This window comes from Pezoporus flaviventris, unplaced genomic scaffold (assembly GCF_033815535.1).
Source record: "Pezoporus flaviventris isolate CSIRO_AGI_PZ_B2104156 unplaced genomic scaffold, CSIRO_AGI_Pfla_v1 ptg000001l, whole genome shotgun sequence".
Taxonomy (NCBI): domain Eukaryota; kingdom Metazoa; phylum Chordata; class Aves; order Psittaciformes; family Psittacidae; genus Pezoporus; species Pezoporus flaviventris.
The window spans coordinates 19,216,858-19,239,639 of NW_026892549.1; the positions used below are offsets into that span (position 1 = coordinate 19,216,858).

The 22,782-nt window shown below is 38.1% G+C and overlaps 1 protein-coding gene across 11 annotated transcripts in view; it reads right to left on the reverse strand.

Annotated features, from left to right (window-relative positions):
- The window catches only part of PCDH15 (protocadherin related 15), a 364,105-nt gene that overhangs the window by 49,018 nt on the left and 292,305 nt on the right, over positions 1–22,782 (reverse strand). For all 11 annotated transcript variants that reach the window (XM_061446935.1, XM_061446952.1, XM_061446917.1 and 8 more), the window contains 2 exons: positions 18,078–18,205; positions 2,579–2,794 (listed from right to left, as the gene is read on the reverse strand). In XM_061446935.1, coding sequence (XP_061302919.1) covers positions 2,579–2,794; positions 18,078–18,205 — 344 coding nt within the window. The remainder of the gene's footprint in view (positions 1–2,578; positions 2,795–18,077; positions 18,206–22,782) is intronic.

A 22,782-nucleotide genomic window follows, 5' to 3' on the forward strand; every position in this document is an offset into this window, starting at 1 on the left:
GCATTACGCTGAGGAACTAAGTCCAACTTAACCACGTTGTAACAAAAGCTGTGGGAAGAGAGTACTCCCTTCTGCTCCAGGAGAGATGGAAACATGCTGGGAGCAGAGATGGAAGGGGTGGGAAACCAAAGGCTCCCCCTGAGGCACCGGGGTCACTGCTCTCTGCAAGCTTTTGGGGACACAGTTACCAGAGATCATTTAAATCACTGTTCTTTAGAATGCTTTTTGCTACTTCCAGACTACTGAAATAGCAAATACAGCCAGGTACTGTGATGCTAAATAGCAGGCACCAGCCTAAATTATAGGGCTGGAAGTCAGCATGTTCAGATGTCTCATGTCCATAAATATCTGAAGAATACATTGGTGAGAACTAGATAAGTTCCAGGTTAAATTAAATAAGTAGCACAACAAACTGGAAGTTTGCAGCAGAGGCAAGGAAAACATGTTAATTGTTGATAACTGCTAGCCTGCAAGTGATATCCCTTTGATCCCATGCTTCATTCATTAGGCACTTTCCAATTTTTAAATCAAGCAAGGCAGAGCCTACATTCCTGATCATTATACGGCACCAGTGGGTTCCTGGGAGTAGCTTATGCTGAAAGCTGAATGAGGAAAGGGCCTTGGGACACCTCTCAAACCCCAACAAACATTTGGTTAAAAATATCATAGTGAATATTTACTATCCACATTTACTACCTGTAAGTGCTTGCCTGCAGCAAACTTGGTTTAAAATATAATTTCTTATTTCTTTCGTCTCACAGAAGCCAAAAAGGGAAATTCCATCATGTGGGATCAAACAGTAGATCTACAGATGTCTAATATGACATCCTACCAGTCCCAACCAGCAGGAACAGACTGGAACATGGAACGCATGGACCACCCCTACTGTGTGAAGACATTTTACCAGTGGATTGGCGGTTTATGCTGCTCACAGACCTGTGCCAGGGCTGTGAGGAAGTTTCCTGACCAGAGTTCTGAAGGATACCTTGCTCTGCTCAGGTTCTTCCCAGTACTGTCCCCCTGGTGTTGTCGTCTTCTCCCTAGTTCTCCATCCAGTGCAATCCTACCTTCTTCCCCTGTATCTTATTCTTTTGCACATGAGTAATTAAATTAATTTCCCTTATCTATATGTGCTTCCTGAGCTTGTATTAAATAACACCTCCTAGTCTGAACAACTGACACCAGTGACAGCAGGACAAATTCTATTCAGATCATGAAACTGGGAACAGCTTAGTCTAGCTAGAAAGGATCTTCACTTTTGGATCATGCTCAGTGCAAACCCAAACTTTCATGGTGGGATGGTGTCAGTCTGTTAATTTTATCTACAGCTACTCTGAGCTTTCATGCATTGCTCAAAACCACTGAATATATTGTTCATCACTCAACTTTGAGATACCTCTATAAATTAATGAGACATACTTCACTTTCTAATTTTAATGTCGATACCTTCTGGCTATATTTTAATATACTATTACTGCATAAATTGCATAAGAATGCCCAATCATTTTGGGAGGTCAAGAATGAGGACATCTTACATTATGTTTACTTGCTGAATTCCTGCATAACTCAATATACCAAGTATTATGGCTATCATCTGTATCATTTGACAGTGTTCCCATGAAGTAGATAATGCACTTCATCCCTATGACATTATGCTAATATTAATACAATCCATCAAGTTATATAGCCTTTAAAGAAATTTAGCTTTGATAGTTTCTTTGTCTGGACTAAGTCAATGTCCTTTACTCAGCACAAAACCATGAGCTCAAGGACTAAAGCTAGTGCCAGTTTTTAAATGTTGCTTCCCTGAAAACTTAAAGTACAGTCTTAGCCCAAAATTATTCCTTGTGTTTCCCTTCTAGACATAAGCAATTAAGACATAGCCAACCAAGACATGGCCACTTTGGCTCTCCCCAGTAAGTCAACTGACTTCTAGCTTTCAGAAACTGCTAGATATTTGCCTGAACTACACGATCACCAGATGTAACTCCAATCCAGAGTCTGTGTTAACTCATGTTAACACAAAGCACAGTTTAGCAAGCTTTCACCTTGGCTTATCAACCTGGGTTTAATGCAATGCTAACCCTGCTTCCCCGATTTGATACAGGAGCTGGCTGCATCTTGCTGGTTTAGAGATCAGGTGGAGATGATCTGTAAATGCTTGTGTCTGACCACACAGATGTGACCTGCTTTATACTTGTAATGCATAAACCCAGCACTTTTTTTTCCTGCCATCTGAGTCCAGAATACCCAAAGCATAACTTACGTCCATACTTAATGCAGACAATTAGAATCTAAATTGAACTATTAACAATGGCTCATTGAATAAATACAATACTGAATATCATGTCTGGTGTAGTTACAGATATCAGCATCTCTGCCATGAAACATGAACATATGTTTCAGATTGTCAAGACAGCTTTTGGTTTTAAAAAAATAATGCTGTATTTCAGTGACTTAAAAAGATAAAATAAACACAGTTATGGTCTTCTATAGTTCTGCCGGGAGTTAAACTTTATGTAGTGTTTGAATTTCCTCAGGAATTAGTCAGTAAAGATAATGCCTGCCTCATACTTACAAGTACTTCTGCTTTGCTGCTCAGTCCTTTTCCATAATCATCAGTTGCAATGACCTGAAACTTGAAATAAGACCTTCTCATATTTTTGAACAGCATAGCAGTTTTTATTAGCCCGGTGTAAGCTTCAATCACGAAACCTTCTTTACCATCCTTGATTGGAGGAATGATGAGTCTGTATTGCATGGCACTGTAATTCCCAGTATCTTTATCATCTGCCTAATAGGAAATAGAAAACAAGCAGAGGCAAAAAAAGTAAATACGCATGCAAAGAATCATTAACCTTGTCCTTTATTATAAAGTCATACTGGTCCTGCAAATTTCTTCTACTCTGATATTTTAAATGATAGATCCCAAAGAGCCAATATTGCTATTACTTCAAATGGTTCATTTAACTTTGATGCACAGTTTTGCTATTCCAGCAATTTCTTTCTCCTGTGTTGGCACTAAACTGCTACAAAACAAAGAATAGAACAAAAAAAAATTTAAATGGACTTTTCCAGTCTGCAACAAACTGAACAGGTAAGAACAGTTTAATTCTGAGAAACCTTCAGTGGCAAAGTCTTGTCACAATTAAATATCAAACAAAAAAAAACCCAGCAATGCAAACCCAGTTCAGAAACTTATATAACCAGAATGTCCTCCCTCTTCTTAGACATATTCTGCACCCCCACTGAGTGCGCAAAAAAAAAAAAGTAGCAGTCCATTAATGCTGCACATTGGACCTGATGTACAGATTCAGTGTAGGACAAAAAGCTGCCCTGGCATTCTCCCATTGCTGAACTGCTGCAGAATTAGGACACAGTACTGGCATCAATAAAGCAGCCCCAGGAGCTATGTTATTTCACCTACCTTGTGCCTGACAACCCTGTGTAGCCCTGTTCTGGCCTTTCCAGACCTACTCCATTGCACAAATCATGCTCCTGTTCAAAAGGCAGTACTCATATTCAGATAGGTATGCTTTAGAGGACCCTTATAATGCTTTCATGTGCTCCATCGAGGAAGAGGTCAGCAAGATGGCAACTAATTACTGCCTGTACATTTACTCACTCGTAAGACTTGGGCACTGCCTCATCTGGGACACCAGCTTTTATTAGCAGGCTTTTATGAAAATATTGGCATAACTTCTTCAGCCTCTGACTTAAGCTAATGTTGGACAGAAAAACATTCTTACCTTTAAAAAGGTGCAGATCTTTGGGTAAAATCTGTATTTCACCATAATTTATAAAGAAAAACAATAATCACAGTCTAGTCAGGGTTTATGGTAGCATGAAGAGCTGTTTATTATGATACACCACTGCCATCTAAAAAATATATTATCTGTGCAAGGTCATTAAGCCTTCAATAGATGGCCATTTATCATTAAATGTTTCCTCACCATCAGTAAACAAGATCTATAAGGTGAAAATTTTCACTAACTCTATCTTTAGGAATAGCAGTGAGATGTAACAAGCGAATCTATGCAGCCCAGTGATTGCATTGTGCACCACCAAGCCATAGCCGTACCATATGAATAATCCAGGTACTCAAAGCTGTATGTGCTTTTCAGGCTACACTGATTGGATTAAGATGGAATAGATTTAACTATACAGTGCTTAAGCAAAAATATCTGGGCTGGTTTAGCTAGAGGTGGCAACTACGTTTCATATAGCACACCATTGTACTGAAAAGCTGCCCAAAAGATGAGCTCCCACAATGACACTGGTGCTACTCATCACAGAGACAGACTGTTTAAAATGGTTCTTGCATCCTTTGTAAATGTTTTGATGTTTTGTTTTCCTTTACATTGACAAAACTTTATCTGGCTTGGCTGTGAGAAGCATAAATATAAAATGTGTTAAAGTGCTTTTGTTTTCTAGATCTATAGCTTTTTTAAGGCTTTTAAACTCAAGATTACTACCTCTTGGGTGAATCTCAAACCCCTTTATTAGCATTTTTAGAAAAGATTGGGAAGGATATGAGATTTCTGAAATTTACCCTGTTTTGTCAGTCAAATTTACCCTGTTTTGTCTGTCAGTAGGTAAATGTAATCAGTGAGCTTTTTCAGAGCACTCCTGCTATCCAACTGGTAGGGGTAAATACAACCCAAAAACATCACGGAGACAGCAGACAAGAGCTTGACAGATGGATTTTCAGGACTAGGCTCAATTTTGGCTTTCCTTTTGACAAGTAAATTGCTGAAGGAACAAAAAAATATGAAAGCATACTATACGGCATGAGTAAGCGAGGAAATGGCTATACCTAAAAATCAGGTTGATATGCAAGAGCTAACAGTCATCATTATTTGAGAGCTAAATGTCAGTGTTCAGTACCAAGTTCAAGTCAGCCCTTTCAAAAGCTGCATAAATGACTGGAATGAACAACAGGTTACCTTCATTCCTTTAGCAATCACACTGACTTCAGTGACCTTATCAGATATTAACTTCCACCACAGTTTCATCTGATGTACTATCGGATTAATATATCGTGATGATCATGTCCAGCTGCCCAAGGCCCACTCAGGTGCTCTCTCACACCCTCCTCTACTGGATAAAAAAGTTTGTGGGTTGAGATAAGGACAGGGAGTTCTCTTACCAATTACAGTTACTGCCAAAACACACTCAACTTGAACAAAACTAAATTAATTTACTGCCATATAAAAAATATTTGGTTGGTGTGAAACAAACACAAAAATCAAAACACCACTTCAGCTGTGCCTGGCCATAGAACCATTGGAAATGGCTGTGCCCAGCCTGGGACAGACACAACCTCTCTTCCCAGAGACCCCTCAGCCCCTGCCTGGGCACAAACACCTTGTGCACATATAAAATCAAGTATTTCACTTGAAGTACCTGCTCTTAACCAAATACAAAGGAAATCTTAAAATGACAATGAAAGATTCCATGTAATTAGTATTACTAGGTTATTACTACTAACATTACTAAGGAAACATTAAAAAATGGAATAACAGAAATAAAATATCCTTGAAAATATGCAAACTGTAGGTTAAAGAAACATTCGAAGCGGCTTCTCTTGGTGCTTTTTCGATAAATTTTGCCAACATGCTGTAAGAGAGCTTCAGATCCTCCACGTATTCAAAGATGAGAGCCTGCCTGTAGTAGGATGGGACACATGACTTTTGATGCAATTAATCTAGAAGACCAGCTATGTGCTACCTGGGAGACAAGAAATGAACCTCTTTGGAAATTATTTCCTGGTAATGCAGAGCAGCTAATTTAAAAAAAAAAAAAAAAAGAATAAATTACTTTCTTGCCACATACCTAACAAATCACTGTGTGCATGCATTTAAGCATGCATTTAAGCACATACTAAGCAAGTACAGCTTCTACGACATAGCTTAGGTTAAAGGCATGAACAATACAGGAAAGACCAGTCTGACAAAACCCCCCTGGCTTATCCACACTCAGTTTCATGTGTTGGTAATGAAGCTGCGGGCAAAAAAAAAAAAAAAAAGTAGTTTCTATAATCCCATGCTGCATGTGTTTTGGCACGAAGCACATAGTGGCAGGTAGGAGAGCAATATATGATTTGTATCCTTAGGAGTCTTCACTCTAGCGAGAGAGCATTTACAGTGACTGCCTAGCTAACTGCCAAAGGCTGTCTGGAGGTGCCCTGCGAGATGCACATTACACCCTTCCAATAAAAAGTCAATTTCTTTGTTAAAATGGATTTATTAGGTTACTTCAGTGGGGCCACAAGCATATCCTTTTTTTTTATATATATATTAGCAAATTCCATCTCAATGTAAAGATACAGCTTTTAATAGTAGTTCATTTCAACAACAACAGAAATCATAGAATCATAGAATAGTTAGGATTGGAAGGGACCTTAAGATCATCTAATTCCAACCCCTCTACCATGGGCAGGATCATCTCCTTCGACCTGCTGGTCACACTGCTTTTGATGCAGCCCAGGATACGGTTGGCTTTCTGGGCTGCAAGTGCACATTGCCAGCTCATGTTAAGTTTCTTATCAACCAACACCCCCAGTCCTCCTCCACAGGGCTGCTCTGAATCTCTTCTCTGCCCAACCTGTAGCTGTGCCTGGGATTGCCCCGACCCAGTTGTAGGACCTTGCACTTGGCATGGTTAAACTTCATAAGGTTGGCATCAGTCCACCCCACAAGTGTGTCAAGGTCCCTCTGGATGGCATTCCTTCCCTCCAGCGTATCAACTGAACCACACAGCTTGGTGCCATCGACAAACTTGCTGAGGGCGCACTCAATCCCACTGTCCATGTCAGCGACAAAGATGTTGAACAAGACCGGTCCCAACACTGAGAGACACCACTCATTACTGGTCTCCAGCTGGACATTGAGTCATTGACCACAACTCTTTGTGTGCACCCATCCAGCCAGTTCTTTATCCACTGAGTGGTTCACCTATCAAATTGATTTCTCTCCAATTTAGAGACAAGGATGTCACCTGGGACAGTGTCGAACGCTTTGCACAAGTCCAGGTAGATGACATCAACTGCCCTACCCCTGTCCATCAGTTCCGTAGCCCCATCATAGAAAGCCACCAAATTGGTCAGGCAGGATTTCCCCTTAGTGAGACCATGCTGGCTGTCACCAAGCACCTTGTTGTTTTTCATGTGCCTTAGCATGCCTTCCAGGAGAATCTGCTCCAAGATTTTGCCAGGCACAGAGGTGAGACTGACTGGTCTGTAATTCCCTGGGTCATCCATTTTCCCCTTCTTGAAAATGGGGGTTATATTTCCCTTTTTCCAGTCGTTGGGAACTTCACCTGACTGCCATGATTTCTCAAATATGATGGACAGTGGCTTAGCAACTTCATTTCCCAGCTCCTTCAGGACCCCCAGATGGATTTCATCAGGTCCCATGGATTTGTGCACGTTCAGGTTCTTAAGATGGTCTCAGACCAGATCCTCTCCTACAGTGGGCCCAAGGTCTTCATTCTCAGTCCCTGCGTCTGCCTTCCAAGACTTGGGTGGTGCGTCTGCCAGTGAAGACCGAGGCAAAGAAGTCATTCAGAACCTCAGCCTTCTCCAAATCCAGGGTAGCCAGTTCTCCCGATAGCTTCCAGAGAGGGAAATCAGAGAGAAATCCTTTGCCCTGGTTTTGGCTGGGATAGAGTTAACCTCCTTCCTAGTAGCTGGTGCAGTGCTGTGTTTCAGCTTCAGTTTGAGAATAATACTGATAACATACTGATGTTTTTAGTTGTTGGTCAGTAGCGCTTACTTTGATCAAGGACTTTTCAATTTCTCATGCTTGGCCAGTGAGGACAGGCACAAGAAGCTGGGAGGAATCAGAGACAAGACACCTGAACCAAACTAGCCAAAGGGGTATTCCATACCACATCACATCATGCCCAGTGGGGTGTTTACCTGTAAAGGATCGATCGCTGCTTGGGTCAGGGTAGATATCAGCCAGTGGGTGGTGAGCAACTGTATTGTTCATCACTTATTTATTCCTTCTCTCTCTTTCCTTATTTCCTATTATTGTATTATTATTATTACTACTATTATTATTATAGTCTACTTTTAATTGAAATTATTAAACTGTTCTTAACTCATGGGTTTTTACACTTTTCTTCTGATTCTCCTCCCTATCCCACTGTGGTGGAGACTGAGTGAGCAGCTGCATGGTACTTAGTTGCTGACTGGGCTTAAACCACAACAACCTTTAGTATTTCACGCTTGTTTACGTTTGCAACTAAGGACAAACAAATTTTGGATCCAAATTAGGGTATCAATATCACAGGCACAAACGTTAAAGTCAGTCTTTCTGAACAAACATCACAACGCTAGTGTAGTTGATGAAACTCCAGTGAAAGGGGAAATTTGAAATTTTAAGCACACAGTCTGCAAAATCCTGCAGTTCAGACGCCCAAAGCTGGTAGACAGGCTATGAGCTGATTTTCAAAGTTCTGAGAACTCAGAGGCACTCCAGAGAAATCAATGGCCTTAGCATCATTTCAGTTCAGGCTATTTCCATCCCAGAAATCATATACACACAGGTGAACAAAGCCAGGTGCAAAACAGCCTGAGGAACTTGGAAAAAACATCAGATTCCAATTTCAAATATTTTAACTTTGCTCTTTACATTTCCTCCCCTTTCACCACTATTTCTACTTTCATCAAACCTAACGACACTTCCTGTAACATTCAGCTTTTCAGGAACACCAGAGAGAGCTTGTGAGCTGCTGACATTAATGTACCAACTTCTTTAATACAGAGTAAGGATGTTTGCTATTCTTGTAATTTGTCCAGAGGATAAATATTTTTGACACTTCATTACGAAGAGATATATAACATCTCAAGAGCTGCATTATGACTGTCAAAGAAAAGAAAGAGCTACACTTAATATCAGAGCAGTATATCTTCCTTTTGTTATGTGCAAGAAATACAGATGTCTCCTAAATTCTGCTGTGATTGAGTACTGACAAATATGTATGATTTTAGGAGTTACCAGACTAAATTCAAACCTCCTGTAACTGAGCATAAGCCTGCCTACATAAATAGTGTTTTATGGCATCACCATATGCTGCCTCCAACCCACAAAGGAAGAGGCACAACTGTTACGGTGCTCTCCAACCCCACCAGAAAAGCATGTCACACCAGCCAGGTATCAACTGAAATATGCTGCTCTTGGCCCTAACATTGAGGGCATTTACCACAGTCATTAACAGTTATTTTTTTATAATTTTACTGGCAGCTATCTCTCTTGGAGACAAAAAGACCAATAAGCCAAGCATTCCTGATGGTTACATCTTCTACACAAGGACCTTCAGCACAACTTGCAGCAAATCATTAGAAATGTTAAAATTCCTGGCACTGCAGGGGCAGCAGAGACACAGACGTAGTCAGTGCTGGGTTCTAATTCAGCCCAATACAGCAGGGGCGATGGGATGAATTGCACAGCTCCTTTGCTGCCAACAAAAAGTGCTTTTAACATGTCACTTGCCTTAAAACAGAGAGGAAGCAGAAGGGTACTTTCTGTTCAGTTTGATTTTCCCCTTTACAAGGACTGGCAGGGAATAAAGCATTAGCTAAAGTCTGGAAATATATAGGACTCACTAGGGCTGAGTCAAGCTGCATGTCTGTAAGACAAAAAAATGAAAATACATGAGCTGAAAACTAGAAGTAGTAGAGATCCCTTTAGTGCCGCCTCTGTAAGCAGTAACAGTTTGTTCAAGTATATATATGTTGCTTCTGGTGTAACTAGTACAAGACTCAGGTTTCATGCGAGCACTCAACACAGCAGCTACCCTAAAGGCTGTCCAAATATTTCACAGTTGGGAATCCAGTGGAAAGAGGTCTGTAAAGGAGGTTAATTTTGAGGAACAGATGCCAGGAGATGCAAAGCTATGAATTTCTAAGAAAGTCAGTGGCAAAACAAACTGATGACAGTGAGTTCAAAAGTGCTAGAGACAGGTAACTGTGTGAAAGAGGACAGCAGTGAAGAAATCCAGAGAAGAAAAACAGAAGAGGAAAACAGCTACAACAAACTTGCTGGTTTAAGTGTCCAGCCTCCAAAACAGTACAATGGCAGATGTGACTTCAGAACTGAAAATATTCAACAATCTGCAAATTCCAGCAAGCAAAAATGGTCTTGCCCTAAAACCTAGTTTATGTGCCAGCAACTGACGGGAAACAGTTGAACCTGCCATCTGCTACAAAGGAAAAAGATACCCTACCAGATCTATCCCATTCATTTTAGCATCTCTGTTAGCATCCTCAGGCTCGTGATTAAGGGTGACCCTGCTAATGAGACTGGAAACTGTTTAAAATTAACAATTGCATTTAAGCAGGTAGTTTGAATTTAGCTCATGGTGATAATGATAAAAACTGTAATCGCCTTACGACTATGCAATAGCTTCAGGAGTTACAGTTAATGAAGATTCGAATGCTCATCCCAAGCAAGCCACTGGCAATTTTGGTGACAATATCAGAGTATTATTGCCACATGGCATTGCTCATACATGTCTCTCTGGGTGAGAGGATAAGTGCCCTACTGTAACACTGTGCCTGTGCAGTCACATAATTATGCCTCACACTGCCATATTCCCTGTGGAAATGTGCAGACTTGAGAAATGTAAAATAGTCACCTTTCATGAGGGCTGAATGGAGCCAAAGATTAATTAATTCCTGTTTTAATTGTATAATTTGTTAGGCACACTTACAAAGGTACTACAACAAAGAGAAAAAAACTAAGCATATTGCTGATCTCTGCCCAGTCCAATCAAGTAAACTTCAGCCCCACAGAAACTTGTAAGAAATACAGGTAGTAAGAAAAAGTGAATGAGAGATCACTTTTTCCTCTGATGGTGTTGAAAAACTGAAGGTGTGGAAACATGGATCAGTTTTGATAGGCTGTCTTATGAGAAAAAATGTTGAGTAAGAGATGTTCCCAAACTTGTATTTTGAAAAAAAAACAACAAAACCAATTAGAAACATTTTTACACATTTTTTTTTGCTATGCCAATAGCTGTTAGTGCTGGATACAGTAGATTTTCCCCTTTACTCCCATGAGACCCCACTTGGAGTACTGTGTATAGTTCTAATGTCCCCAACATATGAAGGACATAGAGCTGTTGGAGCAAGTCTAGAGGAGGGGGGGGTTGGAACTAGATGATCTTAAGGTCCTTTCCAACCCTAACTATTCTATGATTCTATGATTCTATGAATAGAAAATAATCAGAGATTTAGCATGGATAGATTTGTCTAGGCAAAACCATAGTATTGACATACAGAAACCCTGGAATTTTAACCATTTTTATTAATTGCTTTAGATCAGTATACAACCACTAAAATAGCTTGCTTTCAAGGATTATGATTAAGGAAAGCATAAATCCTATTCCCTTGTGTGTCATTAGGGTAAAAATTTGTAGTAATAAAATGGCTTTGTTTTATTTTGCTGTTCCACATATTAAGATAGTAAAACAGTAACAAAGGATGAAGTTACATTATGAAGCCTATCAGAAAGGGCCACAAAATACAGAAAATGTCTGAAATGAAAATCTGATCAACCATATTACAAGAGTCAAGTTTCTTGCAGGATGTAACTGCATTATAGACTCCATTGGTTCCTATTGTTATCACCAAACCTCTCTGCCGGCTTCATATTAGGGCCATTTCTATCAAATATAGGTCACCCACTTCTACAGAATTTGATTCACTGGTGTTTATTTTGGGAAGCTTTCTTTTCTGCAAATAAATATTTTCAGTAAAAAAATGCCTTTATAAACTGAGACATAATTTAGAAAACCCTCTCATTTTCTTTACTAGAATTAGGACCTCTGATATTTCTTCATTTAAATGCACTTCAGTAAACAAGAAAGATTAATAATGTAAAAGAAAATACTTAAAAAGAAAGGGCTAATAACACACCATTATAGTGAAAAGTCAATTTCCACCAGTAATTTCCCTAAAGATTGTGTTGATTTTGAGTTTGTTTTTATACAGCAGATTAAAAATATTGTGTATGTGGCTGAAGGAAATCTGGTTCTAATTCTGAGGGGAAAACTAGCTGTTATATGAAACTACCAGTGGCAAAGCAAAAATACTAATTCTAATATAATGAAATGCAAAGCAAATCTCAAACCACAAAATTCATAAATTAGTAGCTTTGAGTATTACATCTGGTTTTAATTAACATATTTGTAAACAAAAAGCACAAAAAGGTCTTTAATCACGGAAATTGGCTCTTTTATACACTGAAAATTCTGGGGAAAAAGGAGAATTGCAGAAAAGAGGAGAGAACATAAAAGGTTATTATAAAACCAATCCCCATCAGGATTGTCCAAAACCTGAAACCTTTTTCTGAGCACCACCAGAACTGTAGTTAAAATGATTATCCAGACTACTGTTCCAGCTTCCCCACCACTTCAGGCCCAGGACAATGGTTGTAGAGTGAAATGGAAATCCAGATAACCAGCATCCAAGACATACTACAGCTGTCCTACCACCATGGCTTCTGACCACTGTTCAGTCTTCCATCAAATCATCAGCCTGGACTCAAAAGCTCTCATCTGTGTTTTGTGTATCTTTGATAGGTTTGGGGAAAATAAGTAGGCTTGAAAAGATGGCTGTGTGAAACTGCCTGTAGATTTGAGATTCAATAATCAGCCTCAGCTGTCATTTCAAGAGAAATGGTATTTAACATAGCTCAGTATTTCCTGCTGAGCTATTAGTAATATGAACATGGTCTTTAAGACGCAAGAACTAAAGCCTCAGTTAAAAGTGCCATTTGAATAAATATAATCCTTTTATTTTTTTACTTCAAAGCATTAGTACTTAACAGCTGTACTAGCCAGACACTAGCCTTACCATATTCATATAGATATCATTAACCAAATTAATTCTATTTAAAAGTGACTTTTTAATAATGATTTGTGGAATTCTTCTAAGCTAAAGTTTCTCCTTTATCTACTCATATTAATAACTCTAAAAATCTAGAGAAAGACAACATATTACCCTATCCTAAAAGGATTTTATATTCAAATGAATATATATAAGTGAATGGTTAATGCTGCCAGCAAAACTGTGGCACCTTGTAGAGCTGGAAAAAGCAATCTAGAGTATTTGCCTTATACATATACTGCCAAATATATATATATATATATATATGTAGCTGTTCTGATGATGAGAGAAGTGTTGATCTGATATTTTATTGGCCTATTTGTCTCTAAATTCAATTTGTGTGCAAGGTTTTGTACTCATATTACCAGTTTTTTTCTCTCCCTGCATTTTTTTCTGTGTTTGACCCATGGCAGCTAGATTATTTCTTACTCCCAGTGCTACTTGCTGGGCTTGTATGGCATAATTAGTGCCGAGACTGGGGTGCTTTACAAAATATTTTCAAGAGGGGAAGAACTGTGCTTTGATAGGAGGAGTGAAATTTTGTTCATGATAATTTAAGCAACTAAGTTTTTAAGTAAATTACTAATTTAAATTACTAATTTAAGTTAAACATACAATGTTCAGCAGTATATTTGTCATGAATTTATCTAAAAATTATTTACATAAACTACTGTATTAAAAATGACTACAGCAAATAGTGAAGTACTGTTAAAGAGGAACTAATTGTGGTGGATTTGTTTCTTTTTTGTTTGGTTGTTTGGTTTGGGGTTTTGTTTTGTTTTTAATTTGAAAGCTGTAGGTTTTGCATAGGGCCATAAAGCTTGATGTATTATTTTTACATAAATTAAAGTCATTAAAAATGACCCATTCTTATGTGCCAACACCACTGTACAAAGACAGAGGTAGTTGAGAGTAACTTACTAAATACTAAAATGAGACAGAACTGGAAATCTCCCTACAGCTGAGTGCTGGGAGTGTCAGCAGGACACTGATGCTGCAAAGGCTGAGCAGAAAGTGACCCCTACACACATCTGCGCTTACCCCTGGGAAAACACAGGTGCATGGCTGGGAAAAGAGTTGTGAGCAGCCTTAATACATCTTTTAGCCTGGACAATTGGTGGAAAAGGCCACTGCAGATTTTGGTGGGGTGGGAATCACCTTGAAGTGAGGATCTGGGCCTAAACACAGCTGTTAATTCTATCCTGCAATATAAGAACCTCTTAGTATTAACACCAATGCTGTTCTGACATTTCAGATTATTTTTCTTTTTAAACTATTGCAAAACTAGAATTTTTTTTAACTTAAAATGTTCTTTACCTCTTGCTTGATGTAACCCACATACTCTCTAAAATAAAGACACAATGAATTTCTACACAGATTCTAAAATGATTTTTGAACCCTCTTAGTAGCTACACTGGTAACCACCTACAATTGAGTACTTCCTAACTACCTTCTCTGAGTTCATCTTTTCTATCTACTATTTGATAAAAAGGAAAAATTATATTAGCTTAAACTGCTACTAAATGATAACTGTTGGCAAGTGCCTGCCACTGTGATTACTATTCTTAACTAATTTAATTACAGCAATGGCAAATAAAAGCAGTCAATCCCTGTAAAACACATCTAACTGCAGGGGCCATATTAATAACTAAATACCAGCAATTCTGATTACTGCAATTAGCCCAGCCTTCCATTGGTCTTTTCCCATGGCTATTCCGCCCACAGTGACCAGACAAAGCAAATTTGTTTGCACAGGCCTGCTCCAGCCTTTCTTCAGACAACAGGAACTGGGTTAAAGCTCAGGAAACTGAAACTGATCTGAACATAAGAACAGTGTGGTGTTCATTCAAACCCCCTGCTAAAGCCACAAACAGCTTTGATCTTGAGCTTTAAGGAGAAAGGAAAAGTTTCAAGATAAGCCTTGCTTTTCTGTTATGATACTTTTCTCAAAAATAAATGTATGGATAAATGGTAACAGCAACCAAATCACTTTCTGACATTTGAGCTTAACATGAAATTCCTGACCCTGATCTTCAGGTGTAAAAGGCTGAAACAGATATAGGTATTCAGACCCCTCCTTTGCTTTCAACATAAATAAACAAGCAATGACAGCTTCTTGCAATAAATCTGACCCTTATTTTCAATCAAAAATATCTCCTTCTGCTATACAGTAAAAGGCATTTCTCGCTAAAGGAGCCGGAGCTGGTGTTTCCGAAATCAGGGCTTCCAGAAGTAGCATCCTCTGCCAGCCTGCCAGAAGGCCCTGTTTGGGGAATTTTTATTGTATCCATTGACACAAATTAAACACACATTTGTGCTTAAAACATAAAAATACAATTAATGAATGATATTTATTTTTTTCTGAAAGTCTGATACATAATGGTTAGCTAGTAAATTATGTAATAAAAGTTGTGTTATAGAAAACTTCTTCCTGCTATATGATGGCAATCACATAAAATTCTGAATGCCTGTCTGCCCTTAATGCTTCCAACACTTGGGCAGGTAGGTCACCTCAAAAAAGAACTTTGCTGTATTTTATCACTTTCTCATGAGAAAGTAGATGTAGGTGCTCACAATGCGAATTATCTTCATCCATGACTTAAATATCCCTTTCCATGATCTGTACCATCTTTATGGTATATAATAGGTATACAATTCATGAAAGTCATGTAAAATAAATCACCATTCACTTGAGTAGCATTTTTATATTATAAAAGTAAAAGTTGGATCCTATCTCATCTTCAAGCAAGTGCTGTTTTTTCCCTTCTTATTCTCTCTTCCGTGAATTGGGTTGTCCTCATTTGTCTTCTAATATGCCCTACTGCTTTACAGACTAAAGTTATTCTCTTCCCTGTAGAATTCCTCAAATATCTCACCTCACAGAACCAAACCTTAACAACCACCTCTATATACTGACAGCACACTAAATGTCATGGTACAAAACAATGTTATGATTTATATTGGTCCTGTTCACAGATGTAGGAACTGACATACGTCATTAGGAGCATGGATATTCACATGGAGGGATATAAATATAAAGGCCTTGGAGAGCACTGAGTAGGAGCTGGTATTAAACATGCATGCACACGTAGAGACTGACAAAAAAAATGGACTTGGAATTTTGAAACAACTGACTTGACTATCCAAATCATCCACTGCCAATAGAAAACTGTGACTTTCAGGTTTTCAAGCATAATCTGCCACTTACAAACTAGAATCAAGAGAAAAAACACAGATGCTAAGAGTTAATCAACAAGGTTGATAGTGTATCTCTAGAATGACTAGTTTTGTCTAACACAATGAAAACACTGGTTCAATTCAGAGTCCATTCTTTTTCTGGTAACAGCAAACTTGCACTTTAAAATAAGCACTATCTTATTCCCTCAGGATAATGGAATGCACATTAGAAAACAATTTAAAAGTTAGCATCACTTCTACTCATTTAGCACCTATTTATTGCTGGTATCTCCTTGAAGTACAGTGGAAAAAAATGACAAGTTTCAGGCCTAGTGTGCAGGAAGTGTTGCATACTTTGCTACAATATTGACTATATGGCACTGTTGTGACAAGTAATGTGACACTAATGATAATTAGAAAATGTTGGTTCACTCTAGGTCCCAAGAACAATGATTTCAACCATCTATATTATGCAGTTTAATATCTTTCAGTTGTAAAAAATATTCTAACTTATAAGCTAACTAGTACCAACTGCTGAAAATGCTTGGTGCTGGGACAACAATTTAAAGCCTGATTTTTTACAACAAGCACTTAACTGTTTTTCTAATTTCACTTTAACTAAGCACACATTTATGTTTGATATCATCCACTAATAAAAACTTTTGTCTTATATCTTGCTCTATTTTGCCTGTCAGCAAAGTCAGTAAGAATTCTCTCCCAAGTTTTAACAGAAACAGATCAGAGACATAAACCTGTGATCTCTTTTGTGTCCTCCTATGACAATGCTTTTCTGTCCCCTGGTCACCCCTTCTGAGTAAAATGTTTCTGAAGGGTAAAGCCAGATTCCCCTCCTCACCCCAAATATCCCTTGCCTGTATGCTGCTCTTTTTCACACAATCTGGGGACAAAAATTTGCCAATGGTAAACACTATATAAAAGAAAGAAAGAAAAAAAAAAGCAGCAGCAAACCAAATACTCTGGACTAGTTCACAAAGTAAACAAATTTCACCTACAGAAGCTTCTGTCCAATAGTCAATATTTAACAGTTTCTCACTCTTCTGCCATTTCTGGGCTTACTTTGGGAAGGACTGCTATGAAACAAAACAGCAATGGACAACTTTAATAAGCTCTGATATTTTCTATCAAAGATATTCCACTAACTCTTAAGCTGAAAGAAGGTGCAAGAGGCCTGCTGAGGTAACAAAATAAAGGCAGAGGAAACAAGCTGACTTGGAAAGTTCCTGCAAGTCAAGCTGCCTCTAGCACAAAAAAAATTGCATCACAAAGCATTTTATGGAAAAGAAATAGCTTTTATTCTAAGTTAACTTAATGTCTGATACTAATTACATTCTATATATTACCTTTCCTTGAATTTTCTCTCTTTTTTGAAGGTTAAAAAAATAAATAAAGAAACATCAAAAAAAAACAAACAACCACCCCTGCAGATAGCCAATTTTGCTCACCATTGTGTCACAGTGCACAGACCTGAAATTCCTCTGCTGACCTGAAACGGAAATTGTTTCTTTCCTTTTTAAAGCATAAACATGCTGCTGCCAAAGAAGTAGTAACTAAAAATTAAGGTAAAAATTAGTGCTGAGCATAAAAGAATCCTCCAAATAGTAACATATTTAAAATAATAGGTACAAGTCTTCAAATGAAAGATGAGCATCGATATAAATCAACACAAATAAACCTGCCTTTTAAGCTCAAAATCAGCCTTGCTGGAATACTAGGCCAATGCATGTCACTTACACACACAGAGATAGAAACCATCACACTCATGTTCATACGCAGTGATTTCGTTAGAAGAATTACCCATTCTGTGCTCACTATAGTTTTTTATGAGAATAAATCAAATGACAATTACTGCCAGTACCTGAGAAGCTCAAGCATTTTTAAAAGAAACTTATTTTGTAACTTCCTGGAAAAAAAATCAAACCAGTAAGTAAATATTTTCCCACTGCAAGTGAATGTTATTAAAAAAAATAAAAATCAGTCTTACCTTAACTTTAAGCACAGAAGAAAACATTTTAGCATCTTCTGATACCCCTCCAATGTACATTTTTTTTGTAAAGACAGGCGCATGGTCATTTTCATCCTTCACTTCAATAAATACCTTGGCTGTATTACCTAAAAGAGAGAATGGAAAGTATACATCGAAAATTTTTCAATAAACCCTTAACACCTACCATAGTTCGTACATCTGCAGCCCAAACAGATCATATAAAATAGGTGTATGGATAATACTGTAAAAGTAAATTCATTAGAAAAAATAACACATTTGCTATGAAGGGTATGAACTTGAAGGAAATAAAGAGATTTCATGCTTTCTTTCTTTTTTTTTTTTTTTTAAATCTACGTTCATTGTTTCTGCATTTGCCAATCTTGAATTTAACTTGGATTGAATTCATACTTTTAGAGAAGACGTTTCCTATTATCTGTACACTTGCACTTTGCTATTATGGATATCTGAATTTTCTTGTAATAAAAAAACTGCCATGGCTTTCTTTAGAAACCCAGATATTTGGGGAAAATATAAGAAAAGGCCTGCAACTAATTTTTCAAATAATTGGAAAAGCACAATTAAGGATCTCATACTTTACACAGATTTTGGTCACATGAAATTCTCACAAGTGTTAGAGATAATGAGCAGGTAATATATACTAGCAGTTATACTGCAAATATCAGCTTACTTTTTCCATTTCCTGTGCAGCTTGCTTTATGTATTTTAATTAACTCCCACACAAATACTGAACGGGTCACTCTGCTGTGGTATCTGTAAACTCATAAACAGTCATAATTTAGCACTTGGCTAAGCACCCTAGACACCTAATGAATTTACTGTATTAATTGAATGCATGCCTAAGCCTGTCTTCATCAGAAACCTGGAATGGCCCATGGGAGAAGTATCACTTTATCCCTAGGGGTTCAACACATCTTCAACCAAAATACTGCTGTTAATTTGTGTTTTATTAAACAGTTACTGATCCACTCCACTGAATCACAGACAACTTCTGCAAGAAAAAAAACTTCTAGCAAAAACTACAGAGCTAGTGCAAAAAAGATACAACTGCACATTAATCTACACTAACATCTGTTTGTCTCTTTCAGAATTGTAAAATCCAGAAAGACTGCTGGAAATTATGATATCCAGTTCATTAAAACCACATTTTCAAGTGATAAATTGCCTCAATTCAGAGTTGGTTTTCCCAGCTTTTTTCAGTGCCAGGGTAATTTGAACACTGTACAGGTGCCATGCTGATCTGAGTTAAGCTTCAAAACACAGTCTCATTAAGAAAGTACTTAGTAGCTGTACCTTTAGGGGACAAAAAAAGCAAACAACACAGACTATTTTTTAGATTGCCAGAGTCACCACAGGTGACTGATCTATCTGATCAGGTGATCTATCTGATGGTTCAACTGGTGAGAAACAAATGAGGAATTCATAAATGTAACTGAAGTCTGAGAAAAACATTTAATATGCCATCCAATGCACTAATAGGAAGAAAAGCATTAAAAAAAAAAAAAAAGAAAGAAAGAAAAAAATTACATTTCCTCAGAGGAATAATCAATTATTAACCTTTCACATTGATCTGTAGAGATATGTTAAACAACTTTCAGGTGCTGTTACTTCCTGAGAAAATGACTTAATGACATTCATTCTTTTTACAGACATGGGAAAAAAGACATAACCCAGCATGTGAATACATGTAATGTGGACATAATGGCCTGTTTGAAAACATCTCCAGTTTGCTTGTTTTCAAAAGAATGCTTCTTTATTTATTACAGTGAAGAAAACTGTAAGTCAAACAGATACCGAGAGGTCCCATGAATAGTCAAACCTCTCCTGTTAAAATGTATCCTTAATGTTTCCGGCTGCAATACTGAGTTACAGTTAGAAACTGCAGCTACACCCTTTAGGAAGAAGGCAATTGAATCAGGATTACAGGCAATGTGTGCAACTGACCTTGACCTGCTGAGCTAATAAACAGTTACATCAATGGCTGTGACCAGTTTACTGCTGTAGGGAAGATCATAATTGTATCACATTCAGTACTGGTAGGACTAAACATTTGCAGGCTTGCACTAGCTCTAATGCAAATTAAACATCTTTTTCATAGTGCTTACTACCTTCATAATTTCAAGCCCGTTTTGGTGAGGTGGCTTAGCCTGATGCAAAGTTTGCTTTGCAATTTGCTCAAAAACATTTGTTTAATTTGCTGGTAGTTCTTTGAGCTGCCAAAATGCTGATTTGTTTTTTGATGGTTGAACGCTTTGAAAATGAGAAATGAAAGTTATTACATTGAGCGCAAAACAAGTTAAATATCCTGCACATATAGAGACTAACATCAGCATCGTTAACGCTAAATTAAACGTATACCTTCATTTTATCTTACTGCCCGATTTTTAGGCACAGCTTATATTTCATTCCCTCTGGTAGGTGGAAGGGAACATGGCATCTGTGAACTCCTCCCTACCACGTGCTTTTTATCTGATTCCAGTCTACAGCTGGCCACGGTAAACAACCCCCAGCCACTTACAGAGGTTGCCTTATCTCGTATCAAATAAGCCTAGAAGAAGCACACATTAAAATCTCTCATCAGAAACTGTGCCATTTTGTGTGAAGGTTGTGCCAGAGCCTTCGCCATGGGGATTTCCCCAGCCACCTCACTTGATTCAGTCAGATATCCCCTGCACATGGAGATACTCTGGTACCCAGAGACACATGGTATGATGCTCCTACATCTACCACCCCTGCACCTTCACTACCCTGCATGATTGAAACGGCCACCCAACCTGAGCATGCTCTTACAAAGCCTGGTTTAGATTCTGGCATTAGACTAATTTTTTTCTTCGTATTCCAAATTTGTTAATGCTTGTTCTAACTATTGTTTCTGTGTGTCTCTAGCCCTCTTTTCTGGTACCTGAAGGCAGGCAACAGGACCCACTATATAACGTGCACTAAAACTCTCACAGGCAGGACACTGAATACCAAAGGATACTAATATTTAACATTCACCTTCCAGAAGGGAAATTTTGTATCCCCATGTATGCAAAACCATGCTGCTTTGGTATTCTAGATCTGGAATCCAGCTCCAGTTACATTCTTTTTCATGGATTCCAGGAGTTGAAACCAGAATTTATTCCTCTGTGGTACACCTTGTGAGACCTAATCAATCCAAGTAGGATTCTTATTACTGTGACTGAGTTACCTAAATAGCTGGCCAGGTGAAAGAAGAAAAAAACATCTTTCTCTAGACAAAGCAACACAGGACTGACAAGGTGGCCAGAGAGAGCTGAGAAGAAATTTGATTGAGTGCTACAATTATCTGCCTTCAGCTGTAAAGAAAGTACTTCTCTGCATAGTAAGTATGCAGATGATACTTGATAAGCAAATAGTTTCTTTAGTTTTACTCCACATTTTTATTGCTAAGGCACATTTATTGTCTGGATTTTTCACACCAATTAGTTCAACAGTCACAAAGGTCAAGTCAGCCACCCAGACAATGCACTGCAAAGGAATTTTCTTCACCACAATCTCCTGCAAGGTGTCCTGTGTCCCATTTGCCTCTTCTAGTCCCACACTGAGATGAGCTGCAGTGGAAAGATTATACAGAACTTCAGCTGCTTGTAAGTCATCTTCAGCCTAGAAGAACCAAGCATACTGCATGCACTGCTCCAGCTAAATAATCACTCCCAAAACTAGAAGACGAAGTATTTGGAGCTTTCAGCTTTTGTGATTTACTTTAAGAGAGTGAAAACATCCTTAAAGGTTCTCTAAAGGAAACCTAAGCACCCTCTGAAGCACATAAAACTAGTAGATCATTACTAATATGGAAAACAAAATGAACAAACACTCCAGGGAGCTGGTCAGAACTAGTGCATGCTATCACTTCCAGAAGTTTTTTCCTGACATGCTTGTTGAAAACTCTTTCCCAGTATTACTGCTTATCTAAGTAGAACTAATAATATGCCTGTGTCATGTGAGCTTGTAGTTTCTTGCCAGATTTCAGAAATGAAGTTGAACCAAAGCAATGCTTTTTGAATGCTGAGACAGTGTCAACTATGCTTGCATTATCACTAGGTTTTTTTTACATTATGCTTTCATCGTTGATGCTGTACTTGTCTTCCATAATATACCAAGCCAGCCATTGATAGAGCTGCTTTTCATGCATCAATAATTTTAACATAAAAACCACATAGATTAAGCAGTGGCTGTTTGTTCTGCAGTAGGTAACAGCAAAATCTTCTCTTCTAAAAGTTCATTTTAATCAAAATGGGAATAAGAATTGTAATTCACTGCGGTTCAATAGCACTTTGCATTACTACTATCTTAAATCTGTTGAGCAGACTTTGCGCTTTGGCAGGTAAACTAAACTGAAGTGAAGCTGCACTCAATCTCACCTTACTAAATTTGGCAGAACCAAATAGGAACCAGCATCAAGTATTTTTCAGTGGCATTTTCATTCTAAATCAGCATTTGCCCATAAAGCCTGAACAAGATCATCATATGCTGAATCTGACCAAGAACAGTGCAAAAAGAAGCTTTGACTAGATGTAAACAGCAACGTGTTTGGAGTAGCACTGATGCAAGGTCTCATTTAAATCAATAAACCCCATCTTTTTTACCAAATAAAAGCAACCATGGGAGATTTAAGTGTGGTGAAACTGGAAGCAGCACTTGGTCACGAGGTGCACAGCTGTGG